Below are 26,533 nucleotides of genomic sequence, written 5' to 3'. Positions count from 1 at the left end.
CCTTACTTAGTTTTGTTGTCAAGAAGAAAACCTGAAATATAGCAATAGGCTGGATGAATCATGAGCTCCAACAGTACTGCTCTTCATCAGCTCCAAGGGTGGTGGAATGATTCCTCTTTTTAATCTATCCTCCTATTCTGAGAAGTGGCACCTATCCTTTACTTAATATTTACACAGCAATGTAGCTAAGATGGGAGATTTAGTAGAGCAGGGTACTTATCAAGAGCCATGTGTGTTGATGCTCCAATATACATGCCCCCAAGTGATTGTAACCGAAGCAACCATGGAGAAGCAAAGCTAGAGGACATCAGCTGGAAGAGCCAAATGTAATTCTTAGTTTTTAGGATTCCTCCAGGAGATGAGTTCATTGATTTCACCCAAGAATAATAAAATGAGTGAGTGAAATGAGAAGCCGGAGTTGGTTTGCACACTGGACCTCTTTTGATTTTGCCTAATTGTCAGTCTTGTATGAACTATGATTCTCTACAGAAAAATACTGGGAAGACTAAAGTCATCATCTTCAATTCCCACCACAAAACTCTATGCACTTATCATTGACACCATCCAACTCCCTAACTTAGCCAACTCCCTTAGGCTAAACTGGGGTGCATGTAACTGGTTCTCTGCTCAACTCTGAACTTGCATTCTCATCTATTTCCACCTTTTGTAACTTCACTTGTTCCTGCCCCTTATGACCCATTTATCTATGGTCTTCCAGCTGGATATCCAAATTTCAATAGCCTTATTAAATCCTGCACTAAGTTACACTAATCTGTCATCCAATCCTCTTTCACCTGCATTGTCTTCTGGTTTCCAATCCCTCAAATTTTTAATTTTCATTTTGTTTTCATATTTAAATTCTTACTTGGCTTCACCCTTATCTCTGTAAGTTTCACTGCACCTGCACTTTCCTTCCCCCCCCCCACCCCCACTTCCAACCCATGGGTTTTATTTGCCATCTACCTAGGCTTCTGGCTCTGGGATTTCTTACATGCATCTCTCCTCTCCCCTTCGTCCCTTTATCCATGTTAATGATCTCCTTCAGTTCCATCCGTCTGTCAAAGCTTTTGGCCATTCATTGCTTGTTCTATAGTTCAGCATTTTTCCCTTTGCCTATGTGAATGTTCCTGTAATTGGCATCTATATGTATAAATGAGTCATGTTGTTTTGCAATGGAAGCCCCTGTTCTTTGCCCCCAGCCTCTCCCCCAAATTAATCCCTGATGCTGGTGGAATAAATGTAAAAAGGAGGACTTGTGTCTTCATAATTTGTGCATTCCATCATAAATATGCACAGCATTAGGTCCTCTTCATTGTCACAAGGTTGGTAATTAGTATTAAGTGAGTGGCTACCTATTTCAGATGTTGATGTATTGGAGTCCTTGAGGAAGATTTTTCACTCCTGACATTTTGATGTCTGATCTAGTCCCTCTTATTTTCTTGTAGTTGTTGCACCCACTAACATCTATATCCAAGGACTAGAAACAATGACTCAGTTGTCAGAAGAAAACCGAATGCTGAGGGATGAGATCCTAACTCTCCAGGGCCGGCTTACTCAAGTATCCAGAGGTGAGACCCTGACCAAGGACTGAAGACCCTCTTTAAATGAAAAATGAAGAGTTCCTGATTTACAGAAAGAGGGAGAGAAAAATTCTCCACTTTGTCTTCCCTCACTAAGTTAAAACATAGCATCAATGTGGACCTGGTTTAAGCACTCAGGAGAGATGCAGGCAGATTCCCAGCTTAACAAATCAAGGAAGAATACAAATTCGGTGTCTTAAGAAGCAGGGAGATAGTGGTGGTCAGTTTAAGTCCTAAATAATATGGCCTGGGTGATAGGCAATGTTTTCTTAATTACCTTTTCCTTCAGACAACCAGACTTGCTGTCATACTATTACTTTCATGCTACTCTTTATTCTCAAGCTGAATTTAATGACCATTTCATGCGCTATTGCTGATTGTTGCATATTGTATGTTTTCTGTACTTCAAGCAATTTTAAGAAGTGAAAACAGAAAATGCTGGCAACACTCAGCAGGTGAGACAGCATCTGTCAAAAGAGAAACAGTTAATGTTTCACATCTGGCGCTCTTCATCTGACCTGCCGAATATTTCCAGCATCTTCTGTTTTTATTTCAGATTTCCAGAATCTGCAGTTTTTAAAAAAAATGTTCAATCTTAGGAAGTGTTGTTTCCTGATCTTGCATAGGTAACAGTGTAAGTGATTGCAAACACTAGCTTCTCTGGCCCTTAGGGAATCCAGATAACTTCTGATTTGTCAAATCTGGCTGTATGGGGGGGTGGGGGGTCCGTGCCACTAGCACAGACCTTGACATGAGAAGTTGAGCAGCTTCTTCTCAGCTGCTTAAACTATCCATTAGTTTGGATCAACACTGTTCAGATGATTTGAATGATCAAATCAACATTGTACACCATTTTTGTGAATAACAAAATTAATCTGTGAAATAAGAGAGTATAATCTATTATGTACACTTGCAGCTCTCAACCAAATTCTTTTCCTTCAAGGCTCTCTTTAAAGCTTAACACATTTGCCAATCAATTGCTCACATCTCCTAATCTATTTTCCTGTGGTTTGGTATTTCTTTTTCTTGTTGGAACATAAAATCCAAATGCTGGAAATCTGAAATAAAACACAAAATGCTGGAAATATTCAGCAGATGGGGCAAAATCTGTGGAGATAGAAAAAGATTCACCTAAAACATTAACTTGGTTCCCTCTCCACAAATGTTTCTTGACTTGCTGAGCATTTGCAGATTATCTGTTTTTATTTTGCTTTTCTTGTGGCTTTATGAAGCTTGTTGGAATGTGTTTCCTAACAATAGCTATCAATACAAGTTATTCTTTAATGATAGTAACATTTATTTTAATTTAAAAATTTACATAGAAGTTCAGCAACTTAAGAAAATTATATTTGTTCTGAAATTTGTTTTATTTTACCTCCATAGAACAGGCCAAAGAAGTGGAACAAATGAGGGAGACCCTTTTAACAACCAGGGCCAGATACAAGCTCTTGGAGACTGAGCTAGATCACTGGAGGGAAGAGAACAAGAGGTTGCAAGTCGAAGTCAGGGATAGACAGCAGGAAACACTACAACTGAGAGAGGAGCAACAATGCAGCCAAAACAAAAGCAATAGGTGCTGAAACTAATGTTGTTTTCTGTTTTTATCTGGTTTATTGACAGGCTAATGTTGTTCATTCATTTTGCCATGTGACTGCATTATGTGGAGCTGGATTCCACTGGAGTATCTGTTCCAATCAAATGAGTTGCTCAATAAATGACTAATGTATATGTCACATGTAAAGGCTGATTTCAACTGCGTAGAATGTTGCAGTAAGATGTTGCAGTTGCAAAACCGTCATTTCATCCAAGGAAAATGGATTTCAATTCTAAAGAAACAAAGGACTGCAGATGCTGGAAGCTAGATGAAAAAACAGCAAGATGTTGGAGGAACTCAGCAGGCCAGGCAGCATCCATGGAGAAAAGCAGATAGTCAACGTTTTGGGTCAGGACCCTTCTTCAGGACTGAAGACAGGAAAAGGGGAAGCCCAATATATTGGCAGGGGTGGGGAACAGAGCAGTGACAGATGGACGAGGGGAGGTGGGGTGGGCACAAGGTGGTGATAGGTAGATGCAGGTAACAGATAGTGATAAGCAGATGTGGAGGAGAGCATATCCACCGGGGGATGGGTCAAAGGTATGGAGGCAGGTGGCATGGGGTACGTAGGCTGGTGGGATGAAATGTGAGGACAAGGTAAGAAGATAAGGGGCACCCTATCCCTGTTGGGTCTAGGAGGGGTGGGGGTGAGAGTAGAGGTGCAGGAAATGGCAGAGATGTAGGTGCAAGCTCTCTTGACCACATTAGGAGGGAAGCCACAGCTAGTGAAGAAGTTGGACATCTTACATAGGCTGGTGGGATGAAATGTGAGGACAAGAGGAGATCTTCCCCTCCCCACCCCTTACAGCCTTTTGTAGGGACCGCGCTCTCTGCGACTCCCTAGTTCACTCCTCCATCCCCGCCCATCCTGCATCCACCATGGGGACCTTCTACTGCCGCTGCAGTAGGTGTAACACCTGCCCCGACACCACCTCCATCCAGGGACCCAAACAGTCCTTTCAGGTGAGGCAGAGATTTACCTGCACCTCTCTCTATAATATCATCTACCGCATTTGGTGCTCTAGGTGTGGCCTCCTCTACATTGGCGAGACCGATTGCAGACTAGGTGACCATTTCATAGAACACCTGCACTCCATCTGTAACCGCAATCTGCATCTCCCCGTTGTTAGTCACTTCAACTCTGCCCCCTCCACCTTTGTCACTGATATCTCAGTCCTCGGCCTCCTCCACTGCCAGAAGAAGTCCAGATGCAAACAGGAGGAACATCACCTAATTTTCCGCCTTGGGACCTTACAACCTAATGGCATGAACATCAAATTCTCCCACTTTAAGTAAACCCATACCCCCGACCGCCCCTTCTTTTCTTCCCTTTCCTCTCGTTTTTCTCGTCATTTTTTATCTCTCCTTTTCCTTTACTTCCCTCCCCCTCCCCCATGCTGCCTGCCCCCATACCTTTGACCCATCCCCTGGTGGGTCAGCTCTCCCCTCCTCCTCTGCATCTGCCTGTCACTATCTCTTACCTGCATCTACCCATCACAACCTTGTGCCCACCCCGCCTCCCATCTTTTGTCCACCTATCACTGCTCTGTTTTCCCCCTATATATTGGGCTTCCCTTTTTTCCTGTCTTCAGTCCTGAAGAAGGGTCAAGACCCGAAACGTTGACCATCTGCTTTTCTCCATGGATGCTGCCTGGCCTGCTGAGCTCCTCCAGCATCTTGTTTTTTTTCATCTGGATTTCAATTTTGCTGTGATTAGTGTGAATATTCTTGCAGCAAACTGTGGGGTTTTTATTGAAATTACTCAGTCCACTTCTTTGTGGATGTGAGTCCAAATGCAGAATTCACACTACTGGTAAATTACTTGAAAAATAACAGTAGCTGGTGTGTGGAATGGAAATGGAACTTAAGGTTTCAAAGGTTGAAACTGAGAGCTATTGCTGGAGTAAGCATAATATTTTGTGTCTCTTCTTACAGTTGTATATCCAGGAATATTAAATTCTCAATCTTGATCACTTTGTAACCAGTTTTCTGCTATGGTTATTAGTCATACTTAGTAATCAAAGATTACTTTTGTGGTTCTGCTTTTACTTTGAATCCTAGGTGTTTGTATTCTTCCAGCAAAATCCCCTTCATTGTCCTATCTATGCCCTAGCCTTTACTGTCCTTGATTCGAGCCTTTCATTTTGATAAAAGAGCAGTGAACAGTGACATTCTTGATTTATTGCATGCCACATGCCAGTATTCCAAGATGGGATACATCATATGAATCAGAATGGTAGTATGACATTGCATAATTAAAGCATCTGTAAGTGGTAGTGGTTCTATGTTATTTATCCCATTGACAATTTGAGGTTGTCAATGTTTTGAAAGTAATGCTCAATGAAAAGCCTGATGTCATAGGATGAATCAGCAATTGATTTAGACATAAGGAGGGGAACATTTCTTTTTTGCTTTTCAAACAAACCAATAAACCGGTTTATAAATTATGTTACTGCAGAGAAGAATTTTTCTTCCTCTAAGCTGTGAACCTCAAAGTTTGTACTCCCTGTTCTTACATGTTTGATTTCTCCATCTGCCTAGGCTGTTACAGGAGATGTCTATGCTCCAACAGCAGCTTAAAGAAAGCCACCAGCTGACTCATTCCCTGGAGTCACAGATTAAAGTGTATGAGAGGATGTATGGAAGAAAGAAAACTTTCCCAGGTAAGAACTGCTCCCATTTCAAATGTCATGAAATAACAATTTTTTTCATTCCTTTAATTCTACCTGTATTGTAACCTTTCCTAAGAAAAAGTATGATGGTAGACAATTCTGAATTTCTCAATACAATGTTAGAAATTATGGGTAGTTTATTTTGGCAAGTAATGTTAATCTGGCAATGTGACTTTGGCCACACATTGAACATCCAGCTTGATAATTAACTCTATTGATGTCAATGGAATAAAATATCAGGTGGGAACGATAGACAGAACACTTTGTGCTGCTGTCTAATACATACTTCTGTCTTTGTGTTTTGTGTAACCACTTGGTTTATTTAGTATGTTCACACAGAAAATTAGCATAATTAAACTGATATATCTTTGTGTCTTGCCAAACATTAATATGTTCTTTGTGTACAATGTACTTGATTAAAATCAATTTAGGAATACATTATGTATTTGGATTACAGTGATTGTTATCAGCAGCATATTTTTTTGGGGAAGCCATGTTACATTTTATTAAATTCCAGTCCAAAATGATATTTATCAAACTTGAATCAAAGAAATATATGAAAATTTAAAGAATGGAAAACACCCAACTAGTCTATCAAGGCTAATTGTGTGTACATTCTCTCCATGACTGGATGGATTTCCTCTCATTTCTTTGGCTTCCTCCCTAATCCCAAAGCCATGGTGGCTGGCAAATTACCCCTTAATATTGGTTAAAGGCAAAAAGAATCACAGTGAAGTTGATGGCCATGTATGTGAAGAGAGTAGGTTACGAAATTGCAGAGAAATAAGGGGAGGGGGAAGGGGACAAATGGGATTACTCCCTGGGAACCGGCATGAAACTGATGGGCTGAATGGTCTCCTGTGTCATTATAAGGATAAGGTATGCTTTTGCCTAAGGCGCTAAGGCTAAAAAAAAAATCAATGTAAGATACAGATAAAAGCAAATTTAAATCAACCCTCTAATACTTTCACTGGTACATTATGCTGTCGAAACAACGTCCGGGCTGTATTCAGTCCTGTTTCAGTACAGCTACCTGGATTTCAACAGTTGAAACAAGTGAATGTAAAATGTAGGGAAAACTGCAATGATTAAATGTGCTGCAAATGTTTCTCATGCTTCATTATTAAAGACATGCCTTCCATAATCATGTTTTTCTCAAGAGCCCAGTACACAATATAAATTATTTTTATCACCCTGAATGGGTAAGTTATAAGGAAAAGTTCACCTGGCTTTCATGAATTATGAACTATGTCAGGTGCTGGATACAACTCGTTCAAAACTTGCAACTGAAAGGCTACACCATTCTTTGATATTTACAGGGGTTAGCAGCCCATTGCAAATCATCAAATGCCACATAAACAGAAAGGAATTACTGTCACTATCATGTCACATTTTTTAGTCAGAATGATTGGATTGATAATAAGTCAAAAGATATGTTAGTCCTTATTGCAAGAGGATTTGAGTAAAATTGTAGAGCTGTTCAGCTCCCTGGTGAGATTGCAGCTGGGAAATACGTAGGCCTAGAAATTCCTTTGCGTAACTCCAAGAGAAATGGTGAAAATCAGTTTAACCTGGATTGAAGCAATATTGTGTCTATTTCTGAGTTTCACCAATTGGGAAATTTGATTCCTGACTTTAGGCAGGACCTTCATTTGTCTTATCATCTTTTTGAGTGGTTTTCCCAAATGATATCAACTGTAGTGCAATATACAAAACTTGTGATTTTTTTTTGAACCATTACTGGCCTGAAAAATAACAGTTACTGTTTACTCACATAATAGCCAGGTTTTACTAATCCTGCTTTCTCTGAAACGATGTTATTTAAAGGGCCAACACTCAAGCTGCATTATTTGTTCTTACTACTCTCCGTAAACGGACTTAACCTCAGATACAGACCCCATGTGTGTCTTGACTCCTTGACTATGGTACTCCCAGCTTTCTAATCTCAAGATCATTCCTCCACATGTCGCAGTTTGCTGCTCTCTGCTGTATTAAAGAGGTCACCCAAACTCCATTTCAAGGAGAGAAGACTTTTCCTACAGTGCACAGACAGAGGCAGGGCAAGTATGGGGCTTCCCCAGAGTGCAGGCATTTATGGACTGTGCTCATATGCTTACAGAGACGCCAATGGTACTCCTGCCAGGTCCACCTCACTGTAGCCCTGCAAGGCCTCTGTGGCTCCTGGCACAAAGTATATGTTCTACCACAGCCTGATCTCCTCCTTAGCATCATTGCGGTATCTTAATTCAGCAGCACCACTCCCCTGTAGCTGAAAGAATGTTGCTTGAGTGGTGGCTTTTAAGAATTGGCTGAAGAAATCATACCAGGAGTCTTAAATGCCAGCATCTGTGACAATTGGTAATAGATCGATGGAGAATAGCTGATACTGACACACGTGGTATTATACTGTTCCTTTCAGTCGAAGATCTCAATTTTCACAAACAGCATTGTGACTTACCATGCTGTTTTAATGTCCTTGAAGGGCAGTAAAGAAATCTCTAGGCCAAGATGTAAAGGAATAAATAAAGGGTAAGTTCATAATTTTAAAAAGTAACCTTTCTTTCCTCTCAGTTTATCCTGGAAGTGTTCAGCACCATGCTGGTGGGCACCATGCCTTTGATATCAGCGACTTCCTGACGGAAATCAGAGGCCTTCGGATTCAGCTGGAGCACAGTATTCACACCAATGGCTGCCTACGGAAGCAGCTGAAGGAACAGATGGATGAACATCGACCAGCTAGCCTCAATATCAATCATTTGACCTCATCAGCCAGTGATCATAGCATCAGTAAACAGCTGTTCCAGGGTGAGGCCAGTGGACAGATAGAAAGGCCTTCCATTTCCTTCCAAAAACTTCCATATCTAAAATCCCTTTAATTGGTGTTAGTCCCATTTTCTACTTTTATGTTTACAATTCATCACATCAACAAACAGAAATGTAAAATACTATAGTGTGTACTTAACACTATTGCATTCTAAGCAACTTTAGGCCTATTGCAAGGAATACATTTGCAAACTTAGTACTTTTACTTTGCTTGGTTTTGTTGGGGGAAAAACACTTAACGAATTGCAGCTTTTTAATTAGTCTGGTCATGTTTTGTGAACCCTAATTTGTTTTCATATGATGAGAAATGCAAATTGTTTTTGTTTCATGGCAAGGCTAAAGAACACAATTGAGCATGATTCATCATTTTTATAAACTTTTTGGATTGGATTACTTCTCTCATACTTGAATTGCTTTAAAGTGTTAATAAGTATTTAAGAAAGAAGCAATCATTTAATGCTTGTTATGTATGAGTTGGAGGTAAAAACATTTTGCCAATAAGCAAACTTCCTCCTTGATCAACAGTAGGGTAACCTGTAAATGTTCTAAGGATTTTATGAGCATGAAAAGTACATGTGACCATAAGGGACCAGGCCAAATCAAATAATTTCATTTAAAACTGAGAACTGTTTCCTTTCCAACCCTGGTATTGCTTTGTCCAAGTTGGGCTATATCATCTCCTCCTTTATTGAAAAGCTTGCTACCGTGTAACATTTACCTGGAAATGTTGCAATGTAACTCTGAGACACTAGATTGTAACAATTTGAATTAATTAACTAAATCTTTGTTCCTGTGTTTCCAACCAAATCATCGTGGGTTGACACCCTTCAGTTGGTGATAGCATCACATCTCATGACACAATTACTGATCTTAATATAGGTTAAGGTCTGCATTACTAGGGGTGCCTTTAGCTTGCTTCATGCCCACTGGTCAGAGAGAAACTTGCGTTGGAAGATCAAAAACCTGACCTTCCCATCTTAAGCAAATAATATGGGAGGCAGGTGCCTCAGGTAAAAGGGTTGGAGAACAAATAGAGGTTTCTAATTTTCTTCCCATTTTGCCATCCCACTAATTGCTTGGCGTCCAGTAAGGTGGAACACATAAGATATTTGAACATGCTACACATAAAAGGCCTGTTCAATTGCACATGATAACTTGTTGCACAAACAGTGTGTTGGCTTGCTATGCACCATGTATTTATTATGCCTATCCCAGAATTTCTAGGGTATGATAATGCAGTAATACTACCTAGATAGCTCCAGTAGGTAGTAACCAGTGTGATTCTCAGAACTTGCAGAATGAGTCAATATTAGGGCCTTAATGATACTATTTATGGTCATTTGGACTGAGGTCATGTCTCATCTTATATTTTTAGGCCTTGATCAACATTTGTACATTGTGTTACATCTTATGATTTGATACTTTATCACCATCATTATTTTAAAATAATTCTTAAGGTTTTTAATTCAGTTAATAAATGATATGATTATTGTTGATACTATTCTGGAAAAATTATATTCACTCAGGTTTTTCTGATGTTTATAATACTTTGTAGATTGTGTGCCTTCACCACCTGTTCGAGACACTGGTATGTTTTCATCTTTCCAAATGCACTCCAAGGTGAATTCCTCTGTGGCAGATTTTAATATGGAAGACACATCACAGCGGAATGGTAGGTTTATAGCCTCGTTTGTAACTTCTTTGGTATCCTTAATTTGTCTGTTTCCTCGCCGATCATTCATCTGACACTTTGCCTGTCAAATGTCTGTTTATTTGTTGCATTTTGTCCTTGTCCAATATTTGTTATTGTCCAGTATCTGTCGTCTGCCTCTCACCTCTGTCTAACTCCTATCTGCTTATAACTTTATAGTGATCTACATGTCCTTTGAGTCTGTCACTATAGATTTTGGTGCTGCATTCTTTGTAAATCTATCCCACTGATTTCAGTTTTACTCGGACAATTTGGTAAGTAATTTGTTGCCATGAAAATTTTTTAATTAGTATGTAGCAAGTCCAATTAGACGAAGGCTGATTCTAGACAAAGTTTTAAGAAATGAATTTGGTTGAGTGGAAAGGGTATCTGTGAGAGCATTCTGGAGGCAAAGATTGTAATTCAGTTAAGTTTTACATAATTATGGAAAAAAACAAGGATAGTGCAGGAGTAACTCTTCTAAACTGGGCTAAGATCAGTTTTACTCGGCTGAAAGATATGATTTAGCAGAAGTGAACTAGAAACCGTACTTGAAGGTAAATCAAGGTCGGAGCAGTTGGAGGTGGTCAAGTAAGAGAGAGTGAAAGTACAGATCAAATATGTTCTCATTAAAGGAAAAGAGGGAATTTCCAAATCTAGACCACTATGGAAAATTGGCTGGTAAAATCGAGGAAAACCCTAAGATATAGAATAAATATGTGAAAGAAAAGTGAATGATAAATGGAAGAGTAGGGCTATTTAGAAATCTAAATGACAGTGTGAGTGTGAAGTTGAAATGCATCACAGAAGAAAGCATTATCATTATGGAGGAAAATAATGTGAAGTATTGGAAACAATAAACAGAGAGAGGGGGTATATTAATAGGTCAGTTGTTTTTAAAAGTGAATCCAAAGGTTGACTGGATAAAATGTATCCCAGGGTCAAAAGAAATAAAGGAGAAAATAGTATAAGTGATGGCTATCATATATCAATCTTCATCCGCAGCGCTGGAGGACCTAAAGGTTGCTGATGTGAAACTGTTGTCGAAAAGTAGAGAAATGGATAGACTGAATAATTACAGGTCAATCAGCATAACATTGGTGCTGGACAAGTGTCGGAAAAATATTCTGAATGATGACATAAATCAGCATTTACAGGCACAACAGTCTAGGACAGTCAGCATGGATTTGTTAGGGGAAGGTTATATCTAAATTGAAATTTTTTTCGGTGGTAACAAGGGTCGATGAGGGTAGTCCATTTGATGTTGTATATAGATTTAAGTAATTGGTTTATTACTGTCACATGTAGTGAGATACAGTGAAAAGCTTTGTTTTGCATGCCAACCAGACAGATCATTCCAAACATAAGTACAGCGAGATGGTACAAAGGAACAGACAGTAACAGAATGCAGAATATAGTGTTACAGTTACAGAGTAAGTACAGTGCAGGAGCCATGATGAGACATTGAGAGATCAAGAGTTCATCTTTATCATACAAGAGGTCTGTTCAAGAGTCTTACAACAGCAGGATAGAAGCTGCCCTTGAGCCTGGTGGTGCATGTTTTTCAAGCTTTTGTATCTTCTGCCCGATGGCGGGAGGAAGAAGAGAGAGTGACCAGGATGGGAGGGGTCTTTGATTATGTTGGCTGTTTTCCTGAGGCAGTGGGAAGTGTCGACAGAGTCAATGGAGGGGAGGCTGGTTTTCGTGATAGACTGGGTTGCGTCCACAACTCTCTGCAATTTCTTGCTGTCTTTGGCAGAGTAGTTGCCATGTCAAAAGTCGATGTATCCAGATAAGATGCACTTTATGGTTTCATCTATAAAAAATTGGTGAGGGTCATCGGGAACATGCCGAATTTCCTTTTTCTCTTTGAAAAGCCCATAGAATCTAAGGGAAAGTGCAAGTTGAGACTGTGGTGGAATTCTCAGCACTAGCCCTCTTGCCTGTTATTATATAGAAACAATATAAATTGTTGTTTATACATAACAGGAAAACAGGGGTGTTATTCTGACTGATGATCTGCGATGTGGTGTTCCACAAAGATCAGTGCTGGGACCTCTGCCGTTTGTGACACATATATGTAAATGATTTGGATGAAAGTATAGGTGGGCTGATTAATAAGTTTGCAGATAACACAAAAATTGGTGGAGTTGTAGATAGTGAGGAGGGTTGTCAAAGGATTCAGCAGAATATAGACTAATTAGAAATATGGGCAGAGAAATAGCAGATGGAGCTTAATCTGGCCGTGTGAGATGTTGCACTTTGGGACATCAAATGAAAGAGGGAAAATATACAGTAAATTGGGGTGCAAGTCTATAGGTCCCTGAAAGTAACAACATGAGTAGATAGGGTGGAAAAGGTGGTATATAGCACACTTGCCGCCTTTGGTCAGGGAGCTGAATTTAAAAGTCAGGAAGTCATTTTGCACCTGGAAAAACTTTGGTTAGGCCACATGTGGAGTACTGTGTGCACTTCTGGTCACTGCATTATAAGAAAAATGTGCCGTCTTTGGAGAGGGTGCAGAAGGAGGTTCACCAGGATATTGCCTGGATTAAAGAGTATTAGTTACAAGGAGAGGTTGAACAAACTTGAATTGTTTTCTCTGGTGCATCGAGTCTGAGGGGTGACCTGATACAAGTTTACAGGTAGCTAGAGTCTTTTTCCCCAGGGTGGAAATATCTTATACTAGCAGAAATAGCTTTGAGGTGAGAGGGGGAAAGTTTAAAGGAGATTGGTGAGGCAGTTTTTTTTTTGACAGTGTGGTAGGTGCCTGGAACCTGCTGCTGGGGAAGTGGTGGAAGCAGATACAATAGCAATGTTTAAGGGGCATTTAGACAGATACATGTACAGGCAGGAAATGGGGGGGGGGGGGGGATATAGACCTTGTGCAGTTTAAATTGGCATCATGGTCAGCACAGACATTGTCGGCTGAAGGTCCTGTTCCTGTGCTATTACTGTTCTAATTTGGTTAATAAGTTTGCTGTTGATGTCAAAATTGCTAATGTAGTTGACAATGAGAAAGAAAATTCAAGACTGCATAAAGATACCAATGGACTGGTTGGGTAGGCACAAAAGAGACAAGTGGAAGTTCAAGTAAAAAATTAGATAGTGCATTTCAGGCGGCAAAACAAGGCATGGGTGAACATCTTAAGTGGTAGCATACCAAGAAATGTAGAGGAATAGATCACTGAAGGTAGCAGGACTGCTGATTAAAAAGACATTTGGGGTACTTGCTGCTATCAGCCAAAGCAAAGAACATAAGAGTAGGGAGGTCATGCTGTAGTTGTATAAAGCAGTAGCTATATGCCTCAATTGAAGTAGTGTGGACAGTTCTGGTAACCACACACCAGAGGAAGGATGTGATAGCACCAGAATGTGCAGAGGAGATTTTAAGGATGTTACCACCACCCCTCTGAAATGTTTGTCGCTCCCAATGGTCCATTCAGACTCTGCACACCTCCAACGGTAGCTTCTGCTTCACAACTGGTAATTACGACTTCAGCTGCTTAGCTCCATATTCTGAAATTCTCCATCTAAAACCTTCAACCTTCTTTGTACTACTCAAACTACCTCTTTTGACCAATCCCCTCCTAATATCTCACCCCCTGTGAAAGATAGCTGGGAACGCAAGGGTTAATGACTGGCAGTGTAAGAGTTAATAGTATGCTTTTTTTTTAGTATGGTTCCCATTGTAAAAGAGTTCTCAAGGTAAAGAATGATCTCATTATGGTGTTATTTAGTTATGTCTAGTTTTAATGGCAGGTGCAAATGGGAAAGTAGTAGTTTTTGTTTAGGTATAACTTGTTATGCTAGAAACTATGTAAACAATTGCCTATGAAAGTGTAACTTCTCATCTAGCTTTCCCAAGAAAATGAGTATAAAAATACGCTGTAACCAAGTCTTCTTTGAGTGGGTTTCGGTATAGAGTTAGGGTTACATGTTTTACTCTCTCTCTGTATTCCCCCACTCCCGCTAGCAAAAGCAAATAAAGCACTTATCGTAAGTTATTTGGTTCTGCTGTTGTCTGACTCTTTGCAGAGGCGCGGGTCGACTTTAATACCCCTATATACAATTGTCCCTCTCTTGCAAGGTTTCCCTTTGTTAGAGGTGCAATATGCATTAAAATTCTGTGTCCTTTTTATCCCTTTTATTTTAGATGGTTATCTCAGTGATTCCATGAGCCAGATCTCCTGTTCCCTAACAGATGACGAGCTTCCTGATGGTTCCTTTGTCAAGAAAAATGGATCTCATGTGATTGGGCACATTGATGACTACAATGCTCTCCAGCAACAGATTATGGAGGGCAGAATGCTGGTTCAAAGGATGGAGGCTATTGTCCAATCCTGTGTTAATGCTGCCTTTCTGGAAATTGATGGATCCAAGGTAACTGTGGAAAAACAAGAAATTGCTTAGCACATTGTTATCCAATACATTGGACTCCCAAGGCATCATTATAACTGCTTTGGGGCCATTTGAGTAGAAAATTTCAATTGAAAGCTGCATTGCTATATTTCACTTACCCATGTAGCCTATCTTATGTGTCCATAATTAATAAAATAAACTGGGCACCTAATAGTAAGCTGTTGAAATTCTGCTGTACCAACAACCTGGTTAAAAAAATTGCTGCTATGCAGCTTCAAAGAGAAGCTGGGCAATTATATAAAGTTTAGACTAAGAGGATTTGACACTTCCCAGAGCATAATGGTTCCCTTCAGGAAGGAAGAACATCAAATCTATGCCTAATGAGTTTGTATAACTCAGTTATTGACCACTTATAAAATTATAAGGCATATTGATAATTGTGTAAAGGGTCTAAATGTATGGAGTCTGGCTGTAGGTTAGGACAGAGTTAAATGTGTAGGGAAAGGCAATCTCAAAATGTTATCTTTTATTTGTGAATTTACCTGTGTAGCATTTGGATCATCAGACGGTCAAGCAGCTCTTCTCCAATACCAATACTCTGCGTCAGATCTTGGATGAAACCTGCTCGTTGCTAAAAATGTTCTGGAGAACTGCTCTGCCAAATCCAGACAGTGATATGCAAAATCAAAAGGTAAGGCCCTCAGACAAGTTCAGTACAAATATTATAAAGTAGAACAAATAATGTTGTAGTACAGTGGAATTGAAGATTGTTTTATTCCTCTATCATACGGGTAGCCTCTTCCTAAAAATATGTTTTTTGACCTTTCCTCAACTGGGATTCCTTTAAGTTGGTGAGAAGACTAATTACAATAATTATTTCATTTGAATTTTGTATCAATTAGTGTTCTTCATCCTCTATTTTCAGATGTATTAGATTACTAAAAAAAAATAAACACTGCTCATTTCTGGAAAATTCTAGAACTTACCACACCTGCTTTTGCTGCAGTCATTTCGTTATTGCAATGTTTGGAATATGCCACTCCATTATTCAGTGGAGCATTCAAATGTTAGCGTCACACTGAATAAAGCACTGCAACACTCCTATTCTGTTACAACTTCCTAGGAGAGACTGGTTTCCAAAACATGAAAGAACCCCAAGGTCAAAACATCTGGCAATCTTATTGTGAGGTGGATGTTGCATTTCTTCCCAAGATCCCAGCCTTTTTCCAGTGTAATTAAGTGTTGTAATGATTTATTTAGTGTGTCAGCGCAGCTTGTGGTCAGAAGTGTAGTTATTTGCTGAATGAATGGTCATTCTATGATGAGACTTACTGATACGTAAAATCCATCAATTTTACTCTCTGGGTCAGAAGCCCTAATAGTGATCAATAGATTGTTGGAAGGCAATTCAGAAGTGATGCATGTTCAGATCCTCATTCCAGTAAGTCGACATTAAATCAAAGTGGGTGGCAAGAGAAACAGGGAGGAGGTATTGGGCATTTGAGAGAGAATATTTATCAGCAAAATAAATGAGGGAAATGAGACTGATGGGAATGTTTTGAGAGCTGGCAATGAACTTGATTCCCTGTGTCATAAGAAAGTGTGAGAAGAGTTGATAGATAAATGGCCCGTTTTACTTGAGCTAAGGGTACTGGAATGCTTCTGCCTTCCAGTAGGATTTCTTTGTTCTGTGCTCAGAAAGCATTGCTAAATACTGGAACAGGATGCCAGAAAGGCTTGAAACAGATAGAATAGAAACTCCAAGGACCAATTTGTATGCACGTTCAGTATCACCGTTAGTTCAGTGGTAGCACTCTGACTTCTGAGCCAGAAGGGCATTGATTCAAGCGCTCCTCCAGAGCACAAAATACAATTTGACGATCTGTGCAGAATTAAGCAAGAGTTGCATTATGAATGGTGCTCTTTTTTTTGAACTAAATAGTAAGTCAAGGCCGTCTACTCTGGTAAGCATAAAAGACCCAGCAGCACAAGTGTTAATAGATCAGTTTCCAGTGTCCAGTCCAGACTTTATTCCAAACTAAGATAACAAATGATCTGATCATTATCGCATTGCTCTTTGTAGGGGCTTCTTTTGTGCAAACTGGCTGTCTTGTTTCCTACAGTTACCACAGTAACCACTGCACTTCAGAAGTATTTAATTGGCTGTAAATACATTGGTATGTCCTGAGGCTCTTAAAAATGCTTTTAGATGCTATCTTTAAAAATTTACAAGGAGTATTCAGCCTGTTATACAATTAATGTTGAAGTATATTTGCATATTATGACATTGATGCAGCTTCCCCTCCGGGATAAATTTCTTGTGGTTATTACAGGAGCAGTCAATGAAGGAAGAAATATGCAGATTGAGGAATAAAATAACAGAGCAGGAGAACCTATTGCAGAATGCAATCAGTCGCCTGAAGGCTACTAACCAAGTGAAAGAAGGAATGGAACAGTTCATTGTCAGCCAACGTATGTAGAATCAATACATAACAATGCATCATATTTTACAGATTCCCAATAGAAAGAGCATGCCTGTTGTACAAAGATGTGTTATTTAGTCTTGTTAGCATGTCTGCTTGCTGTTTTACTGCTAAGGCAGAGAGGGCAGAGTATCAGCCATGATACAATTTGACGATCTGTGCAGATCATGTGTAAGATGATCCTTTCTTTGAACTTGTGTAAAACACCAAATTGACTGTGTAATTGAGAAAGATTGTAGAGTTTTACTGCCATAAAATGGGTGAGTTTGGGTTGGGCAGGAGGCACAGATGTTAAAATGGAAAATGGGAATTCAACTCGCCCTCACTGCACCGGCCTTCGATTTTAACAAATGTGGGTTGAATTGCAGATGATGAATCTAGTCTCAGGAGGCAGGTACATCAGTGAAACTTTTAGAAGCCATGTGCATTTTTTGTGCGTTTTTCTGTAAAATAAAACTATTGGCTAGTATTCTCATGCATTGGGAAACTAGCAGATAAAAGGATACAAGAGGACTGGATCTATCAGAGTGCTATTACATACTCCTTCTGAACGAAGTGATGCAAGATCATTTCTTCCAGGTACAGCAGGCTTTCCTGTAAACCTAACCCCACCTTCATGTGAAACAAAGGACTGCAGATGCTGGAATCTAGATGAAAAACACTATGATGTTGGAGGAACTCAGCAGGCCAGGCAGCATCCGTGGAGAAAAGCAGGCACCCAAAATGTTGACTGCCTCATTTTCTCCACGGATGCTGCCTGGCCTGCTGAGTTCCTCCAACATCATAGTGTTTTTCACCCATCTTCATGATCTTATTCCAGCATTCATCCAAGATCTCCTTCATGTTCTCCAATTTCTTCCCAATCTCTCTCCAAGCACTCACAACTCCTCCTGCTGTTCCCTCTTCATTACTGACCACTCACTCCCACCATTTCTACTCCAGATATTCACAAATCCTTGGCTGTATTCTTTAATGGTCCAACTATTATTATACACAGGCTGATTTCTACGTGTGGAATCTGTTTGGAATTTAAACTCCGTGCCATTTGTGGAAAGCAACCCGACCATTACTCATCCCTTCCACCCCACTTACCCTGGGATACTAGGGCCTCGTTTTCGGGAAACTTGCTGCCTTATTACATGAATACACCGGAGAAGAAAGTGCTTCACTATTACTGTCCCAAGGAAGAGTTTTATTGGAAGTCATTTACTATAAATAGTTCATTCAACCCTTTCATCAGCCTGCAGAGTTATAAAAGCTTTATCCTATTTAATATTAACTTATATAGACCAAGCCTTAACTACTGAAGTAGTTGTCACTCTTTGCTGAGTAAACTAATATAAATTAGGACAGCAAAATTTACCTCTCCTTCCTGCTCACCTCCTGGAATATGGAACTGATAAATCAGTCACAGTCTCTGCCCCGATCTGGAAGGTGACAACACGCAGTAGCTTTTTGTTACAATGCTTGCTGGTATACTGTATCAATGGAAATATCATATCTGATCTCTATTTCAGTTACAAGGACTCATGATGTTCTGAAAAAAGCAAGGAATAATTTGGAGGTAAGCTTTGATGAGAACTGTGTGAATTCAGTAATCATTATGGTGCAAAATACAAGCATGTTTCCTTTTTCTTACATATTTCACCAGGCATCAATTAGGAAACAACCCTTTTATGGAATATCTTTGACTTGAATATTATTAGCAAAATGTTGCATTTGTAATCTAATAACTTTGAAGCGTTCCCTCATCTTCAGGCCAAAATTGAAACAGTTGTATGTACCCTTTTAGTAACTGTGATGGCGGCACAGTGGTTGTTACTAGTTACCCAGAGGGGAAAATTAATAATCTAGAGAGCAGAGTTCAAATTCCAACACTGCAGCTGTGGAATTTAAACATAGCTAATTATTTGGAAATTTTAAAAATATATAAACCACTAATCTTGTTATTGATGACCACAAAACTGCTGGATTCTCATTAAAACTTATCAGATTCACTAATGTCCTTAAGGGGAAGGAACTCTGTCACCATTCTTACCCAGTCTGGTTACAAAGGACTCCAGGCCAACAGCAAAGTGTGACGTCTTCCTGTGATCTATTGTGTTTTCCCTCCCCAGCCCAATAATGACCTTGCATTTGCCTTCCATAATAGATGATAAAAATTGAGAACAGTTCACTTGCATGGACAAATCATAGGAAAATTCAGGATGCTACAAAGGTATTTCTGCTTAACGTGAAAAATTGAGCCTCCCACCTTTAACTTGCATGCTGGATATGTACTACCAGTGGCAGGAAAAGGAATTATTTAATCATATGACTGCGGAGTCTTTGCTCAGGTCTTCTTTCTTTTCAGTAGAAAAAGGATTCACAGCTTGTAATCCATTGGGAGGCCCTGGATTTAAATGATCTAGTCTGTTTTTCAAGCACTGATATATTATCCATTAATCTTAAAATCCATCATTGCTCTGATCTCTGCTACATTGAAGGATGGAGGACTATTTCCTCAACTACTGAACCACAAAGAGGGAATTCAATTTGAATACCCACTGTTCATTGCTATTCAGTGATATGCTGACAAAGTGTAGGACCATATCAGGATCATCTTGCATAAACCTCTCTGTAACTTGGGTGTGAAAGCCTCTCCTTAACCACTGCGCATTTTAGTAGACCCTTGGGTGAAGCATCAAGTGGTTTCTAGTCCTCAGAATATTACCCCAGCATAAATCAAGAAGAGCTTCTCATTTGGAAGGAAAGGAAACTGAAGGGGATGTCCTTGCTCAGACAGGGTGGAGATAGGTGATCATTTTTAAAGCTATTGTTTCTCCTTTCTGACTTTCTCTTCCGTGTGCCTTTGTCTCTTTTGTGAGTCCATTCAGATGAATGATTGCACAATTTCTGGTGCTAAAACCATCCCAAATGACAACAAAGGTTGGTAATAATGCATTATTATTAGCATGTGCTGTAAGAGATCAGATAGTTTACGTCTCTTTGCTGACTGTTAACACTGCTACCTGTAAAGTTGTTGCATGTGTCAGGTCTGTTGCCTGCCATTGTCTCATTTACATCTAACAGTTTTCATGCTCCTCCATACAAAGATGTACGATGCTTATCAACAACTGAAAATGCTTTATGGATAATATCTAGAAATGATTACAAACAGATAATTGGGTGATACAGGTTGTACAAGAGCTTTTTATGGTGGGTCAGAATCCCAAACACTATTATAGACAGGTATCCCAGATACTACATTATCATCGGGCTATAGCTGGAACCCTAAGGACACATTAGGACAGTGTTTGCTGAACACCAGTGTCAAAAATGGTAGCACATGTTCAGCTGTTTTTAAATATTACAGAACAGCAGAGAAACCTTCTCTTTGGCCCACCCTGTCAATGCCAACCATCGTACCCATCCATACTAATTACATTTACCAGCACTTGGTTCATAGACTTCAATGCCTTGGCGTTCATCTAGATACTTCCGAAATGTGGTTAAAGTACGTGCCTCCACTACCGTCTGAAAAAATCCTCCTCAGTTCCCCTCTAAATTTCTTACCTCTTATCTTAAACCTATGCCCTCTAGTTTTAGACACCTGTTATGGGGAAAAGTTTCCTACTATTTACTCTACTTCTGCCCCTTATAATTTTGTATACTTGTGTTAGGACCTGCTCAGCTTACTTAACTCCAAGGAAAACTAACCCAGTCACTCCTCGTCACCAAAACACTCCATCCCAGGCAATATCCTGGTGAATCAGCTCCATACTCTCTCCATTGCAATCATATCCTTCTAGTGTGTCATCTAGAACTGTACACAGTACTTAAGTTGTAGCCTAACCAATATTCCATAAAGATGTACCATAATATCCTATGCTCCTGCTAATGAAGACAAGTATCCAACTTCCTTCTTTACTACCTTATGCTACATCCTTCAGGAATTCTTGGACTTGTACACCAAGGTCCTTCCATTCCTCAACATTACTTATGCATGTTCTACCCTTGTTAGTCCACCCCTTACTCAACAGGATTGAATTCCATCTGCCATTGTTCTGTCCAATTTACCAGCTGATCAAAATTATCCTGTAACCCAAGACCATCTTCCTCACTATGTACAGCACCATCGATTTGCATGTCACCTGTGAACTTGCTCATCGTACCACCTACATTCATACCCAAATAAAAACCATTGAGGGTCCCAGCACCAATACCTGCGGCACACCACTGAACACAGGCTTACGATCACAAAAAAACTCTTACCTTCCATCACCAAATCAATTTTGGATTCAATTTGCCAACTGTACTTGGATCTCATGGGGTCTAACCTTTTGGACCAGTTTCCCCACACTGGGACCTTGTCAAATGTGATTTAAGTCCATGTAGAGTATATCAAACTGCATTGCCCTCATCAGTACATTTTGTTACCTCTTCAAAACATAAAATCTAATTGGTCATATGGATTCTGCCCCTAACAAAACTATGCTAACAGTCTTTGATTAATCCATACCTTAACAAGTGTAGATTAATCCTGTCCTTCAAATATTTTTCCAATAACTTCCCTACTACTGACATTAGACCCTGTAGCCTATAATTACCTGTTTTTTCCCTTCTGCCCTTCTTGAATAAAGGTATCACATCTGTTGTCCTCCATTCCCATTTAAAGATGAATAAGTATCCACCTCTTAAATTCTAGACTCTCACCATTCCCTCTCCCTGAATTCTCTTACTACAATGACTTTCTTCTTTGTGAATACAGATGAGAAGTTTTAATTGAAGTCCTCACTAATAATCTCCAGCTTCAAGCATAGATAGCCCTTTTGGTACCTATACTTTTCCCAGTTATCCTCTAGTCCTTACTAAATAAAATATCACATACCCTAACACCTTCCATTAGTGATATCTTGTGCCCCTTCTTTGCCCTACTTATTTTTTTTAAATACCTCCCCCTCCAACACCTACACACTGTCTATACTCCTGTTGGGCTTCCTTCAATTTCTACCATATGCTGCTTTTTTGATCCAACCCTCAATATCTCTCATTATCCAGGATTCCTTTTTCTTGCTGTCTTGCCTTTCATGATTAGGGGACCAAGTTCACCTTGAACACGGACTGTTTCAGTTTTAAAAGTCTTCAACGAGTTGGACCTGCAAGCGGCTATACCCTGCTTACTTTTGCCACGTCCTATCTTACGATATTAAAATCAGCTTTTCGCCCAGTTCTGGCCTTGAGTTTCCAGACCATCTTATCCCTTTCCATAACTATTTTGAAACTTAGAGTTATGGTCACTATCTCATAAGTGCTTAACCCAACCACTTGTCCATCTATATTTCCTAAGATCAAGTCCAGTACCACCCCTTCTCCAGCAGGACTATCTATGAACTGGCTCAAAAAGCTCTTGGATGCAATTTAAAAATTCCACTCCAAGCATTTCGCACTAAGGCAATCCCAGTTAATATCAGAGAAACTGAAACTCTAAAGCATCGAACATGCATATCATGAGGAGACCATAAGGTCCATCATTATCTTACCTGTTATATGACCCATTCAAATTCAATGCTTTTTGCCAGGCTTGGAAAGAGTGGCTTTATTTATTTTTTTCTCTTTTCACTACAATCTTCCATTGCTGATGAAATGCAATGCCAACCAGCACTGAGGGTCGAGTATCCTCAAAGGGTGACGGAAGCAGAATCTTTAAATATTTTTAAGGCAGTGGTAGATAGATTCTTGATAATACAAAGGAGTGAAAGATTACCATGGGGTAGACAGGAATGTGTTGAGTTTACAATAAGATCAGTCATGACCTTGTTAAACAGCAGAGCAGGCTAATGTGGCCTACTCCTAATTTGTATGTCCATGTTACATTGACTTATGCTCAGTGGTTAATGTTTCTACTGCCATTTAAACTTTCTAGAAATAGTGAAACAGCAATTTACTGTTTATGTAACCACTGGACAGCAACCAAAATAACTCTTGACCCATGATTTGATAATAGATTTGAGTTAAAGGTTGCAGGACTAAAGTTAAGGAAAAGTTGTTCTTTACATTTCATATATACACTTATTTAATTCTGAGATTGCCTATTAGAATCATATCTTACATTTTTCAGTGTTTTTAATGCAGTAAAATATCCCAAGGCTTTCCACAGGAGCATTATCAAACAAAATTTAACACATTAGGACAGGCGACAGGTTTTAAAAGCTATCTTAATGGAGGAATGAGTGCAGAATAATTTAGGAGGGGAATTCCAGACTAGAGAACAAGGTCATTTAGTCTATTGTCCTCTTGATGAGCAGTCCAATTAGGTTTACTTCCCCTCTCAATCCACAAAGCCCTGCAGTTGTTTCCTTTAAAATATTTATCTAACTCCCTTCTGAAAGTTAATACTGAATCTGCTTCCACCATCCTTTTAGTCAAGGTACTCCAAATCACAACAGCTCAAAGCCACTACAAAGAAATTCTTCTCTCCTCATCCCTGGTGCTTTTTGCCAATTTCCTAAATCTTTTAAATGGTTACCCATCTGACTACAAGTAGAAACCATTCTTCCTATTAAATCTCTCCTGAAACTTCCCTTTTCCCAGGAGAAAAATTTTAGCTTCACAGACCTCCTCCTGACAGAAGTTCTTCATCCCAGATATTATTTCAGTAAATCTTTGCACACTCTACCAGGTATTGATGTCCTTAAAAAGTGGTATCCGGAATTATAGACAATACTCTGGCTAATCTTTCTTTTCCCTAAGAGCCAGCTAAAGCTGCTTCAGATTGATCATGTTGTTTTAGCGCTGAAGCTTTTTCTAGACTGAATGCTAAGTTTGCAGTGACTGAATCTGTTTTAACTGACTGCCCAAACCCCCGCTATCACTGTTTGTATATCCAGAAAACAGTTTTGCTTCAGTTTACAATTGATCATTAGGCATTACATTTTGTACAAAGGGGAACAAAAAATCATACTGTTATTCATTTGGTTGGCAAGTATTTGCTATTTTCAGCTAATTAAAAACTGCAGCAATCAATTTTCCTCAATTCTATTTACCTGTTATTTTGAAACTTAAAGGCCCTGCAAGAGAATGTGGAACTATTAAGTTCAGAAAGTTCTTTTCATAATCACTCATTATACCAGCACAACATTCCTTTTTGTTCATTATATCCCTGATTTATCTGTTTCCATGTCTAAGGTAATTATTTTTTCATACCTGATTAATTTTTCAGCAGAAATCTCAAAACTTGGTTACATCCATCCCAGAGGCGGGAACTTCATGAATCCAATTTATCCTGAAGTTGAAGCAAGAAGCCTGGGTCTAAATTCACTGCCTGGGAAGATTAAAAGAAATGGTCCCAACCTGGCTCCAGTAGGAAACATTGCAAACTACTGAAGAAGTACTTTTCTTTCCCTCTCAAAACCAAAACTAAACAATAATGTTTTGAATCTTGTTCAACAAAAATAATTTAGGACAACATCTGAAAGCAAACGTAAATTTGATCTTTTGTGCATTCAGAGAGAGAACTTCTGCAAAAGCCAAACCTAATGGTGGCTCCCTGATGATCCTACATAAAACAATGAAATGTTGACTGAATTTTTGTTTTATGTATAAATCTGAAGCAGGAAATCTTTTGTTTTGGGTCAAACATATTTATCAAAAGATGCTGATGTTTTTGGTCCTAGCAGTTTTACAGACTCGTTTAAAATGCAATATTAAAGTTATAGAGTTCAGTGTGAGAGATTGCATGTAAAATTTAATCATGCTGTTTCAACACCAGAAAAAAACTCTAAAATGTCAAGAGCAACATTGAGTTGGTATAGACGAATATAAATGAGTTTATTATGGAAAAAAAATCAAACACCACTTCCAGAAATGTTTTGAGTCCAATGATAGCTTTGGTGAATAGTGTCCTGCTATTTGTATTGTGCAATTTATAACAGAAAGATGTATCCTGGTCATAACTGGAAAAATTGAGCCTTATAAAATTTAGGGCAGATTAGAATGTTCACTAAACAGACAAAAAAAATGGGTACGTGCAATAAATTTGCCATTGAGGCCAAAGCTGTAATATTAGTTTAGCCAAACACTGGAATAAGACAAAAATCAAACTTAAAAACCATCAAAGACATTATCTAGCATCATGACATTATTTCAGAGTTTTGATTCAAAAATGCAGTATGGTGGGTGAGAGTACGGTACAGAGTTAAGACAATGCTGGTGACTCTGTATTTACTATTGTACACTTATTAGAAATAGTGGGTAAGTTTAGTAGCACTAGCATTGTTTTTGTCTGAGCTGTATATATAGCATGATGGCAAACGTATAGTATAAGTGTAGGTTGTATTTTATATAGAATTCCTGCTGCTTGTTACATATATTATAGCAAATACATGCAAATAAGGATGTTTGAGTTAGGAAAAAATGGCACATGTGAAAATGGCTAATTATTGTAAAGGTCATTACAGTTTCCCCAGTGAACTTAAAAATTTTCCCTATTAAGAGTCATAATTGAAAAGTGTTCACTGAATCAAGTAAGTTTTTATAATTGTCGTCATTGATTTCATGGAAACTCAGATTCATTATGTACTACCAAAGCTTTGAGCGGCATGTGTTTTTCATTAGTTTTGCATGGTCAGTGCACAATTAAGAAACTTTTAAAAAGCCAGGGATCAAGTGGGAGTGGGCTTGTTTGTCAGGAATTTCATTTAGTAAAGGCCAGGAATTCTTTTTATGGTACAAGAAGATAGATAATTGCTGATCACTGATGTTTGGCACAAACCAGAGGGTTCCTGTGTTGAAGCAAGTTTTGTAGCCTGCAAAGATTTAACCTATGATGCAGCAGGTGCCCTTATGGCATTGTACACTGTATAAAGCGTATATACTGATCAATATTTAGTGTTTGTCCTTCAGGTGTACATATTCTCCCCTGTGTATATACATTCAATAATATGGTGGATTATAGCATGCGTGTATGGGTCAATCCTGGGAAGTAAAGATTGCAATTCCTGGATTGTTGTAAGAAAACTATTCTGCAAAAACCTGAAGTTGTTTATTTAACATTTGAAAGAATAGTTTGCTTTCTTTGTCCAAAAAATAAAGACATGAAATACTCAATGCCTGTTTAAATTCTATTCTATCTAGATTGATTTTGTGTGCCTTGAAGCTGACACTCCTGTAATTTGGTAACTAAAAAGGGTTCCAGCTCAATTCCTCTATCTATAGAGTTATCCATCTCTTGGTATTTTAACTACAAGCTATCAAGCAAGTTGAAATAAAAATAATAGTTTCAATTATGGTATTAAATAATAATAGAATATCAATAATTTTGAATGGTCTTTATGTTCAGATCAAACAGT

General features: G+C 39.0%; 1 protein-coding gene and 1 long non-coding RNA gene across 15 annotated transcripts in view; one reads left to right on the top strand and one right to left on the bottom strand.

The window, feature by feature from the left end:
• The window catches only part of pde4dip (phosphodiesterase 4D interacting protein), a 342,932-nt gene extending 316,645 nt beyond the window's left edge, over positions 1 to 26,287 (top strand). For 7 of the 13 annotated variants that reach the window (XM_052010871.1, XM_052010870.1, XM_052010862.1 and 4 more), the window contains 11 exons: positions 1,446 to 1,568; positions 2,964 to 3,153; positions 5,716 to 5,837; positions 8,418 to 8,651; positions 10,225 to 10,341; positions 14,516 to 14,742; positions 15,272 to 15,412; positions 17,055 to 17,193; positions 18,722 to 18,768; positions 20,072 to 20,132; positions 24,406 to 26,287. In XM_052010871.1, the coding sequence (XP_051866831.1) occupies positions 1,446 to 1,568; positions 2,964 to 3,153; positions 5,716 to 5,837; positions 8,418 to 8,651; positions 10,225 to 10,341; positions 14,516 to 14,742; positions 15,272 to 15,412; positions 17,055 to 17,193; positions 18,722 to 18,768; positions 20,072 to 20,132; positions 24,406 to 24,569 (1,565 nt within the window). In that variant the 3' untranslated portion in view covers positions 24,570 to 26,287. The remainder of the gene's footprint in view (positions 1 to 1,445; positions 1,569 to 2,963; positions 3,154 to 5,715; positions 5,838 to 8,417; positions 8,652 to 10,224; positions 10,342 to 14,515; positions 14,743 to 15,271; positions 15,413 to 17,054; positions 17,194 to 18,721; positions 18,769 to 20,071; positions 20,133 to 24,405) is intronic. The other 6 variants (XM_052010864.1, XM_052010863.1, XM_052010861.1 and 3 more) reach the window with 6 other exon arrangements.
• Positions 14,619 to 24,446, bottom strand: LOC127567799 (uncharacterized). Of its 2 annotated transcripts, none has more exons than XR_007955946.1 (4): positions 24,390 to 24,446; positions 18,568 to 18,741; positions 15,264 to 15,376; positions 14,619 to 14,746 (listed from the first exon to the last, which is right to left on the bottom strand). It is a non-coding gene; the product is annotated as an uncharacterized LOC127567799 (long non-coding RNA). The 2 variants fall into 2 exon arrangements; XR_007955945.1 differs by lacking the exon at positions 24,390 to 24,446 and adding an exon at positions 22,727 to 22,862.
• Positions 26,288 to 26,533: the final 246 nt, after the last annotated feature.

This window comes from Pristis pectinata, chromosome 3 (genome assembly GCF_009764475.1).
Source record: "Pristis pectinata isolate sPriPec2 chromosome 3, sPriPec2.1.pri, whole genome shotgun sequence".
NCBI lineage: Eukaryota > Metazoa > Chordata > Chondrichthyes > Rhinopristiformes > Pristidae > Pristis > Pristis pectinata.
The sequence above is the reverse complement of the archived record's forward strand: the minus strand, read 5'-3'. Positions and strand labels throughout refer to the sequence as shown.